The sequence below is a fragment of the Camelus dromedarius genome, chromosome 36 (assembly GCF_036321535.1).
Source record: "Camelus dromedarius isolate mCamDro1 chromosome 36, mCamDro1.pat, whole genome shotgun sequence".
NCBI classification, from domain to species: Eukaryota; Metazoa; Chordata; class Mammalia; order Artiodactyla; family Camelidae; genus Camelus; species Camelus dromedarius.
Window position 1 is genome coordinate 11165100 of NC_087471.1, and position 18548 is coordinate 11183647.

Consider the following 18548-nt stretch of genomic DNA (forward strand, 5'->3'; position numbering starts at 1 on the left):
CTGGAAGTGTTTTAGTAGCTCATGGAAGGTGCCCTGGGAGGGTGGGGAAGACAAGAGACTCATCTCTGTTCTGAAAGCTCCAGTCCAGGCCCTGTTTCAAGCCTTGATATTTAGTAAAAAGTAGTGGAGACTTTTTAAGTGGTAAGTACTTTCCCAGAGTCCTGTTAAGTCACGGTCCCTGACCCTGAGGCTGTGAAGGAAAAACGTTGCCCGCCACATCAGTAAGCGAAGAATGTTGCAGCTGCCCTCCACCCCACCATGAACCCTGCGGGAACTCAGGATGAAGCAGGATGCCCACCCTCAAGCCCTCAGCCTCGGCAGCCGCCCCCAGCAGTGTCCCGGGGAGACTCAGGCCAGGAAAGCACTGGATACCGGCCCCAGAGAGCCAAGGTGCAGATCAAGGAATGATTCCAGTGAGCCCAGACCTTCGCATCTTCCCGTACATAGAAAAGCACTAAATTCATTAACTTGAGGTGTCTGGTTTTCTTTAACAGTAACCTTTTCACGTTCCCACTACCTGGTTTTTGTTCAAAACTCCTGTATGTCCTGGGCTTCTCCCTTACCTCTTTGGAGCAGTCCCTCAGAGCGATCTGAGACTGTCTCCCGGGCTTGAAGTCCTCAGAATGTCCAGCAAATAAAACATAATTCTCAGCTTTTACGTTGTACATTTTTTTCCATTCAACAAGTTCAAGAAGGTAAGGGGAAGAGTCAGAGAGAGAGAATTGGAATACAGAAAGTTGAGGATGAGAGTGACCACTGAATGTGACTGAGATACTGAAGTTTGTGGAAACAGACCACCGAATTAAGAACAAGCATGGGAGGCCCGTGATTCAGGGCTTGTGAGAGTCAGGGTATCAGCCCCGTCACCTGCACGTGGCAGAGACTCACAGCCAGGCAGTGAGCGGGAAGGCTTCATAGTGAAAAAAAAAAAAGGGAAGTCATCTCTGTGCCCTGATGGGGGGAGGTTGGCAAGGGGACGTTGGAAGCAGGCTAACTAGAAGTGGGGTGTCTTACGTGATTGGTTTGCGGGAGAGTATTTGGCCTTCTGCGGTTGGTCTTGAGTTGGAAACTGGGGCAAAAAATAGAGAAGTGATTGATCCTGCCCTGACCATTCCAGCCTGATTGCTTCAGAGGTTGCGGTTGGAATTCTGTTACCGTATACCGCCTGGCTGTTGTCCATTTGAGCATGCAGTCTGCAGCTGGGCACCTGGGTAAGACTCGGGGAGCTGGGTTAGGCTTCAGCTATGTCTCTAACAGCAGCACCACCACGTCGAACACGTCTGTCTCCATCTGCACTGGAACCTCTTTGGGGTGGAACCTCCTCTTACTTGTCTTTGTTATTTCCAGTGTCTGCCACGTTGTCCGTGTTCAATGGATGTTTGTTGACTCTAAAGGACAGATAAAGGGGAGGCCAGGGAGCGTCAGAAAAAGATTTCTGCAGAAGGGGATTCCACCTGAGCTGTAATGAAGGTGAAGATCGAAGGGGGTTTGGGGCAGGTGAGTTCCTCGGGCAGGTCCTGGCGGGTGAACTACTGTGGCTTGTTTGGGGAGTGCTCCAGGAGTGGGTTGGGGTTTGAAAGTAGCCCACTGACTGGACAGGAGGCTAAAATCCAAAGGAAATGTTAAGTCCCTAAAGATGAGGGAATTTTTATTCTAGGCCAGAATCCTTGATTTTTATCTTGAAGGGCATTTCCTTTGTGGAATTTAAAATTGAAAGACTGTAGGCAAGAGAGTAAATAATCAAGAGTATGTTTGAGATACATTACTCAGGCTGTCACATGGGACTGGATGGAGAGATAGGGGAAGTTGACCTCAACATAGTTCAGGAGAGAAGATGGGGTTTAAACTACGATGGAGCTGAGAGGAGAGATTAAGATGAGACACGTTTGTTTCTTGAACTCCAGAGAATTGATGAATGACTTCCAAGGGGCGGATGTAGTCAGGGCAAGGAGGAGTTTGGAATGACATCTGGATTTTATAATTAAGCACCTGGAAGCTGTTAGTACCATTCACAGGAAAAAGCAGGTTCAGTAGGAGAGAGATTTCAATTAGGACATCATAAGCTTGCACTTCAAATTGCCAGAGTTGTACTAATCTAGATGCTTCCACGTATGTTAGTGAACAAAACAAAACAAAGGTCTGTCATCATGGAGCTTAAACTCTAGCAAGGGGAATAACACCATAAACACCAGTAAACTACGCATTATATCAGAATGTGATCAGTACAATGTGATCAGAAAAAAATGAGAGCAGGATGGGGCATGGGGGGGGGCAGTAGTAAAACAGGGTGATGGGGTCGGTCTAAACGAGGTGGGATTTCAGCAAAGCCTTGAAGGAGGTGATGGAGTTAACCAACTGCATCTCTAGGGGGAAGCACTGCAGGAAGAATGAGAGAAGACAAAAGGCCCTGAGGCCAGAGAGGGAGGGATTAAAAATGGAGGTCAGAGAGGTAAGGGGGTGGGGTGGAGGGCTACTAGAGCTTTTAGACCTTTGAAGGGATTTTGACTTTTACCGAGTGAAACGGAGAGACGCGGCAGGGTTTTTAGGCAGTGATCTGCTCTGACTTATATTTTTAAAGGATCACTCGTTGCTGTGTTAAAACTGATTTGGGGCTGGGCTAGCCAGCAGTTCCCAGGGCTTGTGAGAGATCTAGGATGGGGATAAAAATTTCCACATCACTCTTGTATGAGTCGTAGGGACGCCCTAAATACTTTTGGGGGGCTAAATTTAAATGCTTGGAAGCCTCAGGCAGATCCCACGCACCCGGGCCGCGGCAGTGATCGGAGCGCGTCCCAGAAGAGCTAATCTGGCCGGCAGGACAAACACGTGGACGCCTTATTGACAACATCATAGCTATGTTGTCGCTCGGCTCTCAGATAACACCTGCAATGACCTCAACTCCGGCCTGGCGGCTTCGTAATGTCGGGGTTCGCTCCCAACTCCGCGCAGGGCCAGCGGGGGACCACGAAGACCCGCCCCCCCAGCAGCACCAATCCCGCTAGCTTGCCTTTTCCCACCCTCCAATTAGCTCCTAGGATGTTGTCGTCACGCCAGACTCGTGCCGCCGCCGATTGGCCGGCGTCTTCCTGGTGCGAGCGGCCCCGGCCAATCAGCGCCCGTCAGTCCACCCCGCGAGCCCGCGGGCGGCTGCGCGAGAGCCGGAGCCCGTTGCGGTTGGTGAAAAGTGGGCGTGGAGCCGGCTCTCTGGGCCCGCCTCCGCTCCTCCCCGCCCGCCCTCCCGCCTTTCCTCCCCGCCCGCCCTCCCGCCTTTCCTCCGCGCCTCCTCTGCCTAATCCTTCCGAGTGCGGGCCGGTGCCAGCGAGAGGTATCGGCGAGGTGAGCCAGATCCCTGACGGTCCGCTGCCGCCAGCATGGAGTTCGTGAAGTGCTTGGGGCACCCGGAGGAGTTCTACAACCTGCTGCGCTTCCAGATGGGGGGCCGGCAGAAGGTGATACCCAAGATGGACCAGGTGGGCAGAGCATCCCTGCATCCCGGCCCAGCGGGAAGGAGGCTGTGCGCGACGGCAGGCCTCCGGGCCTGGCCAGCCAGGCCAGGATCGAGGGCCAGGGCTGCGGCCAGAGGGCGCCAAACGCCTCAAGCTCCCCACTTCCCTCGGGGGAGCAGACCCCTGCCCCTTCAGGCCACCCCAACCGCCCAGCCTGGTTCGGCTCTCCTTAACTCAGCGTCGGGCCCGGATGCCCTTGGTCCCCTAGGCGCTCCCCCCCCCCCCCCCCCGCAAGTTGTCTTCCTGGTTAAAATGTTTCTGCTCGTTCAGATACTGGTTTTCAGGTAGTTTTGCTTCACATTTCATTCTGTCCCTGAGCACTGATGTTTATGTGTTGTAGTTGGGTTACAGAACTGAGACGACGTGGGTAAATTAAGTAGGAGAGGACGTATGAGAATTTTGTGGACATAATGAACTATGCAAATATTACCATGAATAGCTTTTCTGGACTGAAACCTTACTCACCCTTCCAGTTTTCCCTTACACTCCCTCCTTCATAAGCTTTCCTTTTCCTGCAGCCTGACCCATCCCTTCTTCCTCACTGCTTCTTCAGCTTTTTAGAACACATAACTGCTCTTGCGAGTTATGCAAGTTCTTATCAGATATCTGTATGTCAATTTAGCCACATTGTTGGCCTGCTTGAAGGCCAGATTTGATTTTCTTTACATTTCATCTGCCTCATTCCTGTACCCTTTTTTACATGAATGCTTACAAAGGTATTTATTTCGACAAGAAAATTATTCTTAAGTAATTATTGAAGGAATAGACACATTCAGCTGAATCAGTGGGTTTTATCAGAATTTCTAAATTCTTTTCCCCAATGGAAATATCACAGTCAAATACTGTTCTTTGTTTAAATGGACATTTAACTGTTGTCCTTTATTGGAACACTTTAATTTTCCGTCAGAAAGAAAAATTTTCCCTCTGTCTTTAACTTCACCAGGTCTGGCTTCTGTGAGCGCCACCTCTGTTGACCATTCAGGAGATGTTTATTAAACACCTGTTCCGTTTTAGGTGCGATACTGGGTGCGGCACGTCAGGGTGACACGTACAGACAAATAAGACACCCAAAGACTAGCTCACTGTCCTGTCAGGTCGATAAAACGTTATAAAATTGTCCATAGAAAACTTAGGAAGAAGCCATAATGAGATGCCTTTTTTGTTACCTGTGACCCTCCCTCAACCATTTTCTCTAGCACTGTTTTCCTTGTATCAGTCTCCTAGTCTTGTATGTGGTTATTTGTGTATTAGTTTCTGTTCCCAAAGTCCCTTGCAGGTTTGATTCCATGCCTGATTCTGGACTTTAAGCTGTTTGAAAACAGGAGATTTGTTTGCTGTACCTTTAGTGAATTAATGAACAAAAAAAGAGGATGCAGTTCCCTCAAGAAACCTCTAGCTTTTTCAACAAGAAAAACCTGAGTAACTGTGACAGGACATAGTAAATGCCATAAGGAAATTCACAGAAGGGAAAACTCATTTCTGCCTGGGATAGGGGATTAATCCTTTGAGGGATGTCTAAAGGAAATACAGCCTTAAATTGCTCCTGTGTTTTGCTCAGTAGAGATTTATTTAGAGATTGTTGCTAAGAGTTCTTACTTGGAGCTTTCCTGAAATTACTTGCAAATACTTATGTTATTGTATATTTATTTGTGTGTTTTGAGAGGAGGAGAATGGTGTCGACTACTATGAGATATTTCTTTCCAGGGATCTGTGACCCAAAACAAAAATAGCAGGGATCCCTGCCTTAAAATCCAGGATACCCAGTTTCCTGAACATGTCCTGTGACCTGTGACAGGTAATTCATTACCTTTGGAGGCCGCCCATATCCAGATTGGTCTGGTTTTTAGGAAATGTTACCTAACATTGAGCTGAACTTTTCCTCTCAGTTCTTTCCCTGGAGTCAGGGGGTCTAATCCTTGTTTTGTGATACAGCACTTGAAGTATTTTAAGAGAACTCTCAAATTCTCTCCAAGAATACTGTTAAACAAGCCAAATATTCTGTGTGCTCCCTTTAGTTGTTCATTATATGTTACTTTTTCCAGGTCGTTTACCAGCCTGGTTTCTCTCCCTTTAAAAAGTCTAGTGTCCAAAGTTGAACAGCAGTGTTCAGGTGTGGTCAGAACTTTAAATTCCCCTATGGTTGCTGGATTTCTAATTAACATAGCTTACAGTTGTTTTAACTTCAAAAAAAATGTTCTTTAATTATAAAATATTTCAAGCAAATAGAAAAATACTGAAAATTCTAAAAGAAACCATTTTGTGTCTGTCTCCAAAATTAAACGTATATTACATTTTTGCTATATTTGCTTCATCTTTTTTTCTCCTAAGAAGTAAAATGTGCAGATCCAACCGAAGTCCTTTTCCCCTCCTCAGCCTCCCTCTGTATCGCGTTCATTGACTCTGTCAGGCCGTCTCACCATGCTGTGGACTTAGAATCGAGGTCAGCCTGGATCCCTGCACTTCTCAGGGTCTGTTCTTCCATCTCGATGCCCTGCTGAGAGACTCTTTAAACCTAGATCTTTGCCTTTTAGGTAAACGGTGTGGTAATAATGGCTAACATTTATCGCGCTGTTACCGGGTGCCTAGCACCACTTTAAACACCTTCTAACGTGTATTATTTAAACGTCCCAGTAACCCTATGAGGAAGCGCCTGTTAGATTTCCTGTGTTCCCAGGTGGAGAAACAGGCGCAGAGAGGTTCATTATTGCCCGAGGTCCCGCAGCTGTTCAGTGGCGGAACCTGCCTTTGACCCTGGCAGTCTGACTCCAGAGCTCACTCTCCTGACCCCATCATGCTGTTTATCATCAAGATGATGGGTCCCAGAGTCAAATTAAGCAGAGAATTGTTCAGATCAGCTAAAAGTGGGACACACTTTGTGTGAATGGACACAAACTGGACACTAAGTCTGTTCCCAGTCTGATGGAGAGCAGGTGTATGAATATAAGGTAACCTTGGAAGTGCCAAGTAACCTTAAGCACATTAAGATTTCAGGAAGTTTTAGTGAAGTAGAAATGTTTTACAGCAAAAAGTTTTCAGAAAACACAGGAAAAGTGCTTCATAACGTGTAGGGCCTTGAAGAGGTGTTAGATTTAGATGACAGGAGAGGGTCCTCTGTGGGAGAAGCCAGCATGAGCCGAGTCATGTAGGTCGGACTGGGCATGATGTGTGCAGAGTAAGGAAACCAGCCTGGCTGGAATTGAAGACTCCAAGTTAGCAAAATGCAGTAGGTGTATGTGGGAGTCCACGAGCTGAGCTGTATTCTGTGAAGCAGGCACTGGTTAAATGCACCTCTGACGTGATGATAGCAATATTTTTGGACTACTGTTTCGCAGGTGAATGGGATTAGGAGGAGATTACGTTGTGAGTGAGAAGAATCAAGTTAATAATGATGATAATAACAGACAGCGTTTGTTGAGTTCTGTGTGCGAGGCCCTGCCTAACCGCTTGAAGTCTGTAATCCCAGCGCATCAGTTGGCTTTTGTTCAGTAACCACCCCAAAATGAAGTGGCCTGATTCTGGAGACTGATTGCACAACAGTGTGGCTGTGCTTCACACTACTGAACCGCACACTTAAAGATGATTAAGATGGTAAATTTTATGTTACGTATATTTTACCACGATTGGAAAAACCAACCTTAGCGACTTAAAACAGCATGTGTGATTTAGTTGACAGTTCCCTAGAAGAAGGGGGCAGTTCTGGCCTGGGCCAACTCGGGTGATTTCTACTGGGTTTGCTCAGCGGGCCAGTTGGCTGGTGGCTGGATGATCTGTGATCAGCAGGCTCTAGGCTGGAGTGTCCAGTGGAGACCAGGCCCAGTGTGTCTCACCCAGTAGGCCAGCCCCGGGACTACTCCCGCGGTGACCAGAATTGTGCCAACCCCAGTGTGCACGCGCTTGTCAGGTCTCTGCTTGAGCCACAGTTGCTGCTGGCTTCTTGGCCCAGGTGCAAGGACGTGGAGAAAGACCTCATCTCCTGATGGAAAGAGCCGTGAACTTGTGAGGCCATGTTGTAACCTACCAGACTTGAGTCCCTCCTGTATGGTCCATTTCTTGACAACAACCCTGACGAGATAAGTACTGTTATTACTGTCATTTTACAGATTAGGAAACTGGCATAACGTAGTTAAATGTGAAGGGTCACACAGCTCTCCGAGATGCCAGCCAGGCCTGGTGAAGACCTTCATGCTTCTGCCCTGGATAGAACCCAGGCTTTCATGGGCCCCAGACAGCTGGTCGGCTGTCACCTGTGCTCAGGGGACATCACAGGCAGGCAGCAGTTCCTGGTTCCTTTCCCCTCTTCCCAATTCTGCTGAGTATTAGCTTCCTTCCTGTATGTGACAAATATGTGACCACCAGCTGCAGGCCAGATACTGTTCTAGGTGCTGGGGATGCCGCAGTGAACAAGAGAGGTGAAGACCTTGCTTTTATGAACCTTACCTTCCAGTGGAAGAGAGAATTTGAAAAAAAAAAAACACAAATAGGAGGAAGGAATAGCTCAGTGACAGAGCTCCTGCATAGCAGCCTGAGGTCCCAGGTTGAATCCCCAGCACCTCTATTGAATAAATAACAAACCTAATTACCTCCCCCCACCGAAAAATAAGTTTAAAAATAAATAAAAAGATTTTTTAAAAAAGCAAATAGACGATATTTTAGGTGGAGATAAATACTACAAAGAAAAATAGTAGTTGGGGAGGGTATAGCTCAGTGGTAGAGCGCGTGCTTAGCATGCACAAGGTCCTGGGTTCAATCCCTCAGTACCTCCATTAAAAGGTAAACCATTAAAATAAATAAACCTAATTACCCCCCTACCTCCCCTCCAAACAAAACAAAACGAAAAAGAAAAGAAAAATAATAGTAGAGCAAGGGATCTAAGTATCCAAAGTCAGGCGACACAATTTTAATTTTTTAAAAAAGTAAGACTTAGGTTGTTCCCTTTTCTGGCTCTAAGATTTCGTAAACAATGCAGGACAATATAATTTTGTTTTGCTAGTTGTAGTTTTTCTGAGCTTTTTTCCTCCCACATTCACATAATGTTTATTACAGCTTATTATAATTGTTCTAATTCATTATCAGTGAAAAAAATTTTTACTGAAGTGTAGTTGATTTACAATATTGTGTTGGTTTCAGTGTACAACAGAGTGATTCAGTTATATATATATATTCTTTTTCAGATTCGTTTCCTTTTTTAGGTTATTACAAGATATTGAATATAGTTCCCTGTGCTCTACAGTAGGTCCTTGTTAATCAGTTTTATGTATAGTAGTGTGTATCTGTTTACCCCAGACTTCTAATTTATCCCTCCTTTCGGAGCCATTTTTAACCCCCGTGAACCATTTGTTAAAAATAGAAAAGTATACCTGAGGAAACAGGAAAATCCTGTTTTCCTTCACTTACTAGTGTCTGTTTCTCTCTTAAGCAACAGAAGCTGGGAAAAAAATTTATGCTTCACAGATGCTGAGGGCTGAGATTATTTCTACCACAAAAGGTTTGGCTGTAGGAGTTCAGGGTTCCCTAAACTTGATTTGGCCTGAATCAATAAATCTGATGGCATATTGGCACCTGCAAGTTGTGTGACATCACTCAGTCCCATCACTTGATGACATCATTCTTTCATAATGGAGAAAGTTTCTGGCTTCTATCAGATCTAAATGTATTATTTAGATTAATATCTTAGGTCTGTTAAGTCTAAATCCTGACTCTTGCAGCTGAATGACTTTTGGTAACTTAACCTCCAGCAACAGTTTCATCATCTGTAAAACATAGGTAGTGGATCACAGGCTGTTATCCACAGTTTCCCAACTCCAGAACGGTCTGAAAACAAAAGGGTTTTTTTTCGTAAGTCTGGCTCAAGAGCATTCGGCAGTAAAATGTTTCCGGATGGAAGTGACCCCCCCGCCCCCGTGTAACTGTTCCTGGGTTTTGCTGAAGCCCTGTTGTTGATCAGTTGTGAGTTCTGTGGGGCGCACCTGGCCCTGAGACCGCAGGTGGGTTGTAGGTCTGGGCGGGACCAGGATTAAAGGTCGTGTCTGCATTGTGCCGGGCGGGGACTAGCCGCCCAGTACGTGGTGGTTACTACTCTTGTTGTTGCATGGATGCAGCCCTCCGGTGTGTGGGTCCCCCCCTCCTGAGGGATCCTGTGTCACTTCAAGTCTGCCTGGAAGGCTGTGGGGAGGCCTGGTCGTTTGTCCTCTTGGGAACTGCCTTTCAGCTGGAGCCCCAGTCCTTGTTTCTCAGCCACTGCATGCGCTTCCTCTCAAGGCCCGCATCCCTCTTCCCCTGACTGGAGGCTTCTTGGGAGTGCGCCTTCCCCAGCCAGCGAAGGAAGCCTCGGAGGACTGGGGATGGGCCCAGGAGCTTTAGCTTTTTTTTTTTTTTTTCATTCCTGAGCTCTTGGGAATCAAGCAGTGGCAGTGTTTATAACAGTGGTATTTTCCATAGTATGTTTAATAGTTACATCATCTTGTATCTTAATGGTAATTTGTGGAAATTCTTCTTACAGGGTGAGGTCCTGAAATAGGTGACCAGAAAAAGAACGGTGGGAGAAGGAGCTGGGAGGTGACTTGTTGACCTCACCCCCTTTGAAGAGGAGGTGTGTTGGGGAGGAGGGGTCATCAGGAAGGAGACTGTCACTCTTCAGAACCGGTGCGACTGCACCTTTGTGTTTATGAAGCCCCTGGCTGGACATCAGCCCCCAAACCGTTACTTGCAGCTGAGGTTCAAGCCAGTGGGCAGCACAGTGAAAGGAACCATTGGGGCTTGTGGACAGCGGTTTGTGGGAATAGCTGGCTTGGAGCTCAGCTGTTACTCTGTTCCTTTGATTTTACTGTGAAGTCTTGCGTCTCCACATTGTGAGAGGGAAGGAGTTGGTGAATGGTTTTTAAATACTCTTTGAACGTATTCATTTGCTCGTCAGAACTTCACTGAGTAGTTTTATATGCCAGACTGTGTGTACTAAATGATTTTACTAATATATGGTGTTTACTAAAATATTAATTTTTACTAATAATTTGTATTGAATATGGCAGTTAATTGAAATCCTCATGATTATGTGATTTTTAAAAAAAGCTTTACTCTTGACAAAATAATATGTATGCGTGGTAGGAAATTTGGGAAACGTACACAAATAAAAAGAACATAGTTCACCTGGACCCCAGCAGGGTCCAGGGTTCACTGTTAACGTTCCAAAGTGACTGTGGGATTTCCCAACAGGGAATACGCTATATAGATATATATTTTTTAAAGCATTTCCCTTTATAATGTTTTGTTAAATATTTTATGTTTCCCATTTTTCTCTAAAAGAGTGGGGGAGTTGGTGGGGAGGTATATAAATGCTCTCTACTTTTCACTCAATTTTTCCTGAACCTGAAACTGCTCTAAAATATAAAGTCTCCATAAAAAAATACACAAAACAACCAGTAATTCTTTTTGATATGCTTGCTTTTCAGAATATGGTGTGCTTTTTCCTTGAAAAACAGATTGTTTTCCATAGGGAAGAGTAAAGTTTAAGAAGCAGATTGTTGCAGCTCACTGATTTGAAAGGGAAAGGTGATTAGAAATCTTGTTGTTGTTGTTGTTGGTTTTTTACATTTTTTAAATTGAGTTATAGTCAGTTTACAATGTTGTGTCAATTTCCAGTGTAGAGCACAATTTTTCAGTTATACATGAACATACATATATTCATTGTCACATTCTTTTTCTCTGTGAGCTACCACAAGATCTTGTATATATTTTCCTGTGCTATACAGTATAAACTTGTTTATCTGTTCTACATATGCATGTCAGTATCTACAGATTTCGAACTACCAGTCTGTCCCTTCCCACCCCACCGCCCCCTTGGCAACCACAAGTTTGTATTCTGTGTCTATGAGTCTGTTTCTGTTTTGTATTTATTTATTTTTTTTAGATTCCACATATGAGCGATCTCATATGGTATCTTTCTTTCTCTTTCTGTCTAGAAATCTTAAAAGGAATAGCTAGCTTTCCAGAGGGTAGTAGAGGTTTAACAGGTGTTAAAGGAAAACTAGAACTGGACAGTAGTTAAAGGGGTGAAAACAGATGTTATTCAGAAAAGCTACTACAGTAGGGAAAATGAGACCTCAGTATAGAACTGGGCTCAATTCCAAATACAAGAAGGAAAGGTGGGGATTTAAAGCCAAGGGGCCGAGTGTAGGGGTGAGTGGGTGGAATAGTACTAAGGAAACACCTGGGCTAAGGGGCGTTCTGGCTAAAGGACCTACCAGGATTCTTGCTGGAGGCAGGCCAGGGCGGCGGGATTGTGGGGGAAGGGGAACCCGGCCAGATAGGGTGATCAATATCGGGGATGGGGGATTCTGGCTCAGCCAATTTGGCAGAATTCTTGCTAAAACTGGGTGTTGCAAAGATAAAACTGAAGCACAAAGGTGGAGGATTCAGAGGAGCCTGACTAGAGTTTGGCCAAGGGGAGATCCTGTCGCAGGGAGGAAGAGCAACTTCTCAAAAATGGAGAGGGTTTTGTTAGCAGCCTGCGGGTTCTGGGGAGGAGGGGGAGACGGCGGGGCCGTACCTGGGCGGGGCTCGTAGCGGGCGGGGCCCGCACGGGGGGCGGGGCCGCACCTGGGCGGGGCGGGGCGGAGCTCGCCTGGGGCGGGGGGCGGGCCCCGCGTGCGGGGTGGGCGGGGCGGCGGGCGCCCGCTCCCTGCTCGGTAGCCCCAAGTTTATATCCGCGGAGGGAGAGCCCGCCCCGCTCGTAGGTGGGCTCCTCCGCTCTGCTGGGGTCTATGGAGGAAAAACTGCGCTGGCCCCGCTATTCCCATGGCCGCGGTCGCCTGCGGCACCAAGGCCATGTCCCTCTTCAAGCGGACCTTGGGGCGGAGCCCCGCCGCGGCGCCCAGGGGCGCGGGCACCCCCCCACGCGGCTGCCCCTTGCCCCCCGCCGCCTGGCCCTGCAAGGACCGGCCGCGGGGAGAGGGCGTCTGCGGCCGGCTGCGGAGCCCCGCGGCGGGCCTGCCCCAGCCCCACGCCTGCTCCTCCGCGCCTCCCACCGCCGTGTGTCTCCTCTGCCCGCAGGACTCGCTCAGCAGCAGCTTGAAAACTTGCTACAAGTATCTGAATCAGACCAGTCGCAGTTTCGCAGCTGTTATCGAGGCGCTGGATGGGGAAATGCGGTGAGTGGCGGAGGCGGCTCCTTTTGACTGGGGTTGGCGGGGAGGAAAGCTTTTCTAGGGGACTTTGAACCCTTCCAAGCTGCTTTTGGACACAGCCCCTTGCTTTGCGGTCCCCGTGCTTGTGGCTCAGCCAGAACGTGCCCCAGTGAGAGGAGGAAACGTTCCGGTGTTTACTTTCGAATGCCCTTCCAGGCACCTGGCCATCTCACAGTGTCCCTGAGGCCCAGCTCTTTCAGGGAGGGGCGGGGGGTGTTTATTAACTTTTTTTAGTTCTGGCAGCTGAACCTGACTGAGTCGGTCTTGCTGTTTTCTTGGCTTCACTTATGCTACTTTGCGTTGCCGATTTATCAGGTTAATTCTTCTGAGGCTGTCTCTGGGGATTATATACATGAAAACGTGGACCGATTGCCTTTAAGTCCGATAGTATTTATAGTGAGAAGCTCTTGTGTCTTTTGGCTTTATCTGCAAAGTAATGGTTTTATCTAAACAATTGGTCTGTTGGTCTTCCTACAGCTGTTTTGCGTTAGTTAAATGTGGTCTTTCTACAGTTGTTTTGCATTAGTTAGTTGTAACTCATTCTGAGAGTAGTTGTGATACCCAGCTGGTAGGTTTTTTCTTTTGTTTTTTTTTAAATAAACTACAGAAATCCATTGCTCCCATCTAAGGAAGGAAAACTAAGAAGTTTCGTTCAGTATGAAAGGCTTTGGATAGCCTTTCATAATTCTGTAGATTTAAGGTTGTAGGAGGGTTTAGAAAATGGCACGGCATAAATGAGGTGTGATTTTTAAAACAAGTATCTTTGAATGTTTGTTCCCAGGTAGTAATAGTTCTTTCTTTCTTACAGGCATGCAGTGTGCATATTTTATTTGGTTCTCCGAGCTCTGGACACTCTGGAAGATGACATGACCATCAGTATCGAAAAAAAGGTCCCCCTGTTACACAACTTCCACTCGTACCTTTATGAGCCCGACTGGCGGTTCACGGAGAGCAAGGAGAAGGACCGACAAGTGCTGGAGGACTTTCCCACGGTAGCGGAATAGTCGTGTGCATGACTGATGTGTGGTCGTCCACTAGCCCGCGAGCAGGCTGAGTTGAGGGCAGCATAGCACAATGTGGTCATGGTCAGGGACCCTGGTGGCCAAGGTGCTAAAGCCAGACTGCTTGGGTTGGAGTCCCCACTCTCCTGTATGTTAACTCGGGCTGAGTTATGTAGCCTGCCTGTGCCTCAGTTTCTTCATCTATAAAATAGGGAGAAATAGGGAGGCAGGTACCTGCCTCCTGGTGGAGGTGTGAGGATGAAAAGCGGTAACATAGGTCAAGCTCGTAGACAGGTGTTAGCTGTTAGTATTATTACCAGTATGTTGTTTGGAAGTCCCGCGTTTCTTCCTGTGGAAAGAGCCCTCAAATTCCAGTGTCGTGAAAGATGGGTTCTCAGGCTAGTTCACCAAGAACACAGCCTGTGTGTGTGGCACTGCTGCCTCTGGGCCCCCGGGCCTGGGAGCAGTAGCGGCATGCCACTCAACGATGGGTGACAGCTGGGGGAGGAGGGGCGGTTTGCACAGCTGGGTGACCTGGGGCTGAGAAGCAGTGTGGTCTCTGCCACCTGCAGCTGGGTGACCCTGGACAAGCTTGTGCCTCGGTTTCCTCATTTGTAAAGTCAGAGCTATGTTCACAGGTACTTCGAACAGTGCCTGGTCCGTACTAAGTATTCTGTAAAGATTAGGTATTTAGTCCATCCTGTTGGAGTAAAGTGGGTTCTAATTAAAATCTTGAGCTTTGGAAAGTCTCACAGGTTTTTGTGATGCATGTGACTGGGTCCTGCTTTTTGGGATTTGCATGTTTTATCACATAAATAAGTGAATCTTCCACGCCTTATAAATAAAGGTTGGGTTTATCCAAGTTTCATGTTCCCTAATAGCCCAAAGAAGCCCTTCTTTTAGCACACAGTTGCCAGAATTTGGGAGGAAAAATAGTCCTTAAATGGCTCTCTTGCTATTAAGACCAATCTCTTCTTGAGTAGGGAGGAGAGGAGTCCACCCATTGCAAAAGAACGTTCGAGAAAGACTCCTTCAGAGCAAGGGCTATTTCAAATGACTGTGATCATGTCTGCAGTGTCAAAGCCAAAAATAAAATATAGTGCAATACAAACCAAAAGAAGGAGTCTGTGAAGAGTAATTAGGATGTGTTCGTACAAGAGAAGGAGAGAGAAAGGACCTGTGAAGAGTCGTCAGGTGGGGACATAGCGCTCTTACCTGGGGACAGTGCTGGTGGCGTGGTTCTCGCACGACCGGAGCAGGTTTCCTCTGGCTGGAAGTCCGTGGCCTTTCATTGACGAGCTTCTGAACCTCTGCTGAGGCAGGAGAAGTGCCACAGATGGGCCGTAGGCCATTTATCATTGAAGTGTATTTTCACTTGAAATTATAGGAGGAGGGTGCAGCTCAGTGGTAGAGCATGTGCTTAGCATGCATAAGGTCCTGGGTTCAATCCCCAGCACCTCCATTAAAAAATAATAATTAAATTAAAAACCCTTACAACCCCCCCCAAATTACAAAAAAGAAAGTATGTTATTCTGTCTAGAGCCTCCAAAAACAAAAGCAACCTCCCAAATGACTTCCGACTATGAGTCCTCATAACAACTTCTGGGCATGGGATTACTAATGTCACAGGTGTTCAGAAAGTGAAGGCAGCCCTCTCCGCCCAGCAGAAATGAGAGGAGAAAACATCTGAGTGCTCAATTTGAGGGATAGAGCTCGTAGATTTTCAGAAGATACTTTAATATGCTTGTAAAACCTGAGTCCGTTTCTTTGTAAATATGACATTCCGATGGGAAAATGATGCTTTGTTCTGGCGAGTGTCAAGGTAAACGGGGTTAGAGGGCAGACGCCTCGCTCTGGACGCAGAGGCTTGCTCCTGTGGCGTCAAAGTGGGGAGCAGAGGGTGCAGGCCGGGGGTCACCGTTTTACTCTCTTATAACCTTTTGTATCCTCGTGAATGTGACGTGTGTGAAGCCGTGTGTTTTGTGAGAGAGTGTAATTCTAAGGCACCTGGATCAGAGGCCATGCGATGCGGCCGGAGCGAGACGTGTATGGGAATGCCTGCCGCCTCGTCTCATTCACGCGTGCGTTGTGTGTGTGCTGGTCTGCCCCAGCACCTCCTTGAGACGGGGGTGCCTAGTGTCAGGTGTGCAGTCAGGTCTGGGTTAGGGCCACGAGCAGAACTTAGCTTGGCCTCATTCACAGAACTGCTCTCAGATGGAGGCAAGAATGGCCTTCCCCCGTCCCCCGTCTGGGCCTCACTGCCCTCCAGGGGGGCCCACCCTGACCTTGTGCTGCTCCCCTTCTGGACCATGTTCTGGGATCTGGGATCCCTTGCCCTCATTCCCTGAGCCCACTCCCGGGGCCTGCAGTCTGTCTCCTCGGTCCGCCTCTTCCAGGGTGGACGGTTCCCCTGGGCCTGAGGGTGGCTCTTCAGGAGGGTCGTGGGTGAAGCTGGGCCCTGCAGGCCAGGGTGTCCTGACACACGAGGGTGAGACCCCTCCTCCCAGGGGTCTCTACCCTATTTTGTTTTGTTTTGTTGTTTTGTTTGAGGGGGATAATTAGGTTTATCTATTTATGTATTTATTTTAACAGAGGTACTGGGGATTGAACCCAGGACCTTATGCACACTAAGCACACGCTCTACTGCTAAGCTATATATACCCTTCCACTAATTTTGGAACAAAACTGAGGGACCACGAGTTTTTAATTTACCCCTGCGTCTTCCAGGTTGTTATGAAGGTATGTTTGTCAGGGCAGGAGAAGAGAACAGACTGTGTTTGGTGAGTTATTGGCTTGATTGGTAATTTTAAGACTTTGAGCCATCTGGTGTGGGGGCCCCCACGGCACTCCTGTCCCAGCCCCACGGAGTGCAGGGCAAGGCCCCAACAGCGCTCTGACCAGGTGACATCTTCCTGGGCGGTCAGTCTGCGGCAACGTGGAACCTGGTGCTTTAGTAACGTTTAGTGCTCATTTGTTGACACCATTTAGAGTCAGGCTTTCTGGAACACTCACTGCCTCTTATGAATGAGAGTGTATCTTCCTCACCTGGAGCTAGTGGAAGCTAGCAGTCTGAGAGAGCTGCGTAGCTTGAGGAGTCACAGGGGACTGTTTGTAAATGATCACGGCAGTAACAGCACACGTTTATTGAGCCATTAGTTAGTTACGAGCTGTTTCATTGTGTGTCATTTGCTTTACTTTCTATTCATGTAGTTCTAACATGTAGCATATGTGACATACTGTTATCCACGTTTTGAATATGGGGAAACCGAGGCATGGAGGCTTAAGCATGTTGCCTAAAATCACCTGTGAAGCTAAGTGGCAGAACCAGGATTCAAACCCAGAGGATCAGGGTCTGCCTCCAGAACCTTCTTGCTTAATCCCTGGCAGACTTTACTGTCCCTCTAAAAAAAAAATGGTTAAAAATGAGGCTGCATAGTGATGGAGACAGGTCCCACCCATTGTTTTGATCGTAACATCTCAAGGTCTGTCATGAGGGGGGTTTCTGTTTGCGCAGTGCCCTTGCCCCTGCCTGGCATCTGGCATTCCTCCGTTATACTGGTGGACTCACCAGGGTGTCCTTCCTTCTCATGCTGGGAATCTCCAGAGAGTGATGCAGGGAAACAGTGGCCTGGTGGGACAAGGAGGAGCCCCCCACCTTGGGTTTTCTGGGGAAAGGCGGAGCCCTTCGGTGTCAGTCTTACCTTGATATTTTGGGGATTACAATTAATGTGTAAGCACCAAGGAGTTGTTGAAGTTGGTCCGCACTCAGCCGTGAAGTGTTTACTGGGGAGTGTTTGTTTCCAGGCCTGAGCTGCCGCTCCCCCCACAGCTCGCTGTCCTTTCCCCTCTTATAAATAGAACTGACCCAGCCGGGATCTGTCGAAAGACCAGGTCCTCCGGAGATCAGGGATTCAGTGCCCTTTGGTAGAGTTGCTCACTTGCTTCAAGACACATGGGAATCACCTTTTGGCTTTGTCTTGGAACAGCTGTTCTGGAAAGAACAGAGGTCTGGAGAAATGGGATTGATTTTATGGATTTGGCAGTTAAGGGCTGATGTCCATTGGAGTAACCCTGAATCCCGTCGGTGCCCTGCAGCCTGCTGGTTACCCCTCGGGTCCCTAACCTTTCTGTAGCACAGACCAGGTATTCCTCGCACTTTGGATTCTCAGCAAAGTCTGTTCACTGTTTTCAGTATTGCGTGCTGGCGCTTAGCATTTGGTAGCATTTTATTTAAGAAGTTTTGTGGTGTTTCATACTATTTCGATAACCTACAAACACTTCTTTGAACTTAAGCAAGATATTTGTGCAATAGAAATGAATTTAAAAACCATTAAAAACATTTTGACTCTAGAAACTTCAGCCTTTTTATACCCTTCTGCTTTATGTTTAAGTTAAAAAACATTACTTTTCTACATTAGAGCTTGGGCTGTGAAAATAAAAAATGTTGGGTAGCCTGCTCAGGTCGAACCAAACTGAGCTGTTTTAGGAATTAAGAAGTGTAGCCTTGTCGCTTCATGGTATGAATTCAGGAACTGATGGTAGAAAACGGTTAGCTGGTCTCCCGCCCAGGATGTAAGCTGTAGGTGCAAGCGTTTCTGGTCGTCTCCCAGCTGTGTGTCCCCGCTGCCCCGAACAGTGCTTGTTACAGGGGAAGTAAGTGCCCCGTGCACGTTTGCACAAATGGATCTTCCCCATTTCAGAACAGGAGGCTGGTCTGAAAATGAAGAATTCTTCCTTAAATTCTTATACTTTGTCCGGTTTTCTGTTGAAGCATCTCATTTATCATAAACTGGGAAAGTGAGTGCAGAGTGAGACTTGGAATCTTCTTTTGACTCCAGAAACTTCAGCCTTTTTATACCCTT

At 47.4% G+C, this 18548-nt stretch overlaps 1 protein-coding gene across 2 annotated transcripts in view; it reads left to right on the forward strand.

Moving 5' to 3' along the window:
• The first annotated feature begins 3270 nt into the window (after positions 1 to 3270).
• The window catches only part of FDFT1 (farnesyl-diphosphate farnesyltransferase 1), a 30675-nt gene continuing 15397 nt past the window's right edge, over positions 3271 to 18548 (forward strand). The window contains exons 1-3 of one of the 2 annotated variants that reach the window (XM_031442110.2): positions 3271 to 3470; positions 12552 to 12649; positions 13494 to 13677. In XM_031442110.2, coding sequence (XP_031297970.1) covers positions 3372 to 3470; positions 12552 to 12649; positions 13494 to 13677 — 381 coding nt within the window. In that variant the 5' untranslated portion in view covers positions 3271 to 3371. Of the gene's footprint in view, positions 3471 to 12204; positions 12650 to 13493; positions 13678 to 18548 lie in introns of those variants that run through there. The other variant, XM_064482504.1, reaches the window with a different exon arrangement.